Consider the following 2772-nt stretch of genomic DNA (forward strand, 5'->3'; position numbering starts at 1 on the left):
GAAGAGCGGGTCGGGAGGGGAAGTGTGGCCGACCTCTTAACTACCTTCTCACCATCAATGTAGTTCATCTCACTTTTTGAGCGTGGCACAGAAAGGGGAGATTTTGCTGGAGAAGGAAAAAGTGTGTTTTAAAAGAAAGACTTTTAAAACAGATGAAAACTGAAAACAGGAAGATGTCTTCCCTCGTTCACCACTCTCCCTTCCTCCCCTACAACCAAGAAATTCTAAGTCACTTACTGTCTTCAGAAAAGGAATATCGAGGAGAGTACAGATCTGAATCATCATCTAGTGAACAAAACAAAACGTGATCAGGAGACATCCGGCTAAGGTAAGAGAACCGAGTGACACGTCGCCCACTGCCACTGTCCTGCACCGGCATCCAGCCATACCCGGGAGCCCAGCAGACAGAGAAGGAGCCCAGCACCAGAAGCTATACCATGGCAAACCACAGTTTAGGGCTGGGTTTGGAGAACCCACCCAACCAAAGAGACCTGTAGCCAGGAAGGTACATTCATGACGCCTGGGGAAAGACTGCTCCTGACACCCAGAAACGCATGGGGACAAATAGCCAAAGGCCCTCTCGAGAGAATTTCCACAAGCAAAGCTGGTCCCCAGCCTGGCTGAGTGGGAAACGGGCTGAGATAGATGCCTGGGTGCTCATGCTGTCTCTGGTCCATACTGCTGAGTTTCATGGAGTCCCCAGGCCTGCTGGGTGGGATGAGGAGGCCTGGAGGTGTGGTTTCTAGCTGCCCAGCTCAGCTGTGACCCATTTCATATGCTAGGGTTCCATATACAATATCATGGAGCAAAGAGGTACTGCAGCTAAGAAAACACTTTGAGAAACCCCTCATAATCATTTGTTTTGATTCCACCTCAAACTGGCTCCTCGAGTAGCTTTCCTTCCTTGGAAGCCCACATGCCCTCGGCAGATGTGGTTACACAGTTTGCTCTGCAAAGGTGCTGCTCACAGAAAGTGCCTAAATTGTGACTCTGGACCAAATCAAACACACATGGGTTTCTGTGGTGGGAGATGGCTCTCCAAGGGCACAGCACACGTCCCTAAAGAAATGGAACACCGACTGGGGCGCTAAGACTGGCAGAACAAAGACAAGACATAAACCCTTCATGGAGATGGCTGCGTTGAACTAAAAATGAGACCGCAGGTTCACTCACGAGAATAGGTTTTTCTGCTGGGACTGTCCTGGGAACCCAGGATATTTAATCACTACATCCACGATCCCACGAGGGATCACTACATCCCTCCAAAGAATTTCTCCAACAAGAGTTAGGCTGAAACAGCCTCTCCCGTTTTCTAATAGCTTGCTAACCTGAATTCAGAATTCATGAATATGGAATGAAGACCCAACTCCTTCCCTTAAAATCAGTAACAGCTCTAACAAAGCACATGAACTAGCCTGCAAAGACAAGTCAGAGAATCCGATGTAATGTGTCGATGGCTAAGTGTCAGTCAAGTCCTTATCTCCATGCAAGTCATTTTAAGTTTCAGAGCAGAAAAGGCCAGAATATTTTATAAAATGTAAATAAAGCTCACACTGCTATTATTTTGAGTATTATTCAAAACCAGTCTATCTCCCCTTTCGTCTCCCCATTTTATCTGTCCCAGGTCTCCCCAGCTCCAATAATGGAAAGGCTTCAGGTACCAAGATATCTTTCATCCTCCCTCCCTCCCTCTTTTTGCTTTGATATTGACTAACTCTTATCCTTAAAGTTGAACAGGGCTTTTGCTTTTTAACACAACTTCTGATTATTGTATTGATAAAATGCCACAGCATCAAAGAAAACGAAAAATCAGCTTTGAATGCAGAGATTTGATTGGAAAAATGGTGCCTGCCAAATGAGTAGTTAGCTTAGTTAGAAACCAGTGTTAAGCAGTGTTTAAAATCCAGCCTAGCATTTTAGCTCAAAACACTGTATCTCTCTGAAGCATGGGGAAATTACAGCCTAGGAGCAGATGGTAAGGTGAGGGTTAACTTATAACCTCGCTCTTGAGGTAAGGAGCACAGTTTTCATGAGGGAAAAATGGCATTCAAATATTCAAAGATCTTTTAAAAAATTCTCAGCTCTTTAAAAGTTTTTGCTCCCTAGAGTTTTCTAATGTGGACTTCTAGAGGACTTGTTAAAGGAAAATGAGAAACAGTTCTTCTGAGATGGAAAAAAGAAAAACAGCATGGCTTGGGCAGTTAATCCGTGTATTTTGAAAGTTAGAAGTAGGAAAGAGAGGGGTGGGGGGTGAAGGCAACAGATAAGTTTGAAAGACCGAAACTTCGTAAAGCTGTTTCTTACTTGGGGTAAGTGGAAAAAGAAATCTCCCCCATCTCAGGCTAGCACAGGGCAGGGGCGTCTCCATGAACCAGCTTTTCATTTTTCCCAGTGTCCACAGGATCCAAGTCTGACACGAGGATTTCAGTTCCTTGACTTTCAAGTGGGCAAACTGAAGCTGCACAGATTCATCTGAGCACTAGCAACAAGGACAGCTTCCAGGGGATGTATCATTTATTCTTCTAATATTTAATGTTTGTCTTGCAAATCTAATGGAAGAAAATTTTACCTACATTTATGAATAAAAATAATAGCTGCTCCCATTATTAAGAGCCTAATAGTAACTGGTAATTTACTAATATTGCCTCACTTAATCCTTGCAAAAACTCCTGGAGGTACGTAAATATCTATCTTAGAGACAAGGAAATTAGGGCCCAGGGAGGTTAAGCAAATATGCCCTTAGCCATACAGTGAGAAAGACAAAGCAGGAAT

The 2772-nt window shown here is 44.0% G+C and overlaps 1 protein-coding gene across 1 annotated transcript in view; it reads right to left on the minus strand.

The window, feature by feature from the left end:
- The window catches only part of SORBS1 (sorbin and SH3 domain containing 1), a 119667-nt gene that overhangs the window by 63147 nt on the left and 53748 nt on the right, over positions 1–2772 (minus strand). Inside the window, exons 14-15 of the mRNA XM_007471598.1 lie at positions 238–285; positions 8–106 (exon numbers count right to left, since the gene is read on the minus strand). Coding sequence (XP_007471660.1) covers positions 8–106; positions 238–285 — 147 coding nt within the window. The remainder of the gene's footprint in view (positions 1–7; positions 107–237; positions 286–2772) is intronic.

The sequence above is a fragment of the Lipotes vexillifer genome, unplaced genomic scaffold, assembly GCF_000442215.2.
Source record: "Lipotes vexillifer unplaced genomic scaffold, Lipotes_vexillifer_v1.1 scaffold325, whole genome shotgun sequence".
Taxonomy (NCBI): Eukaryota; Metazoa; Chordata; class Mammalia; order Artiodactyla; family Lipotidae; genus Lipotes; species Lipotes vexillifer.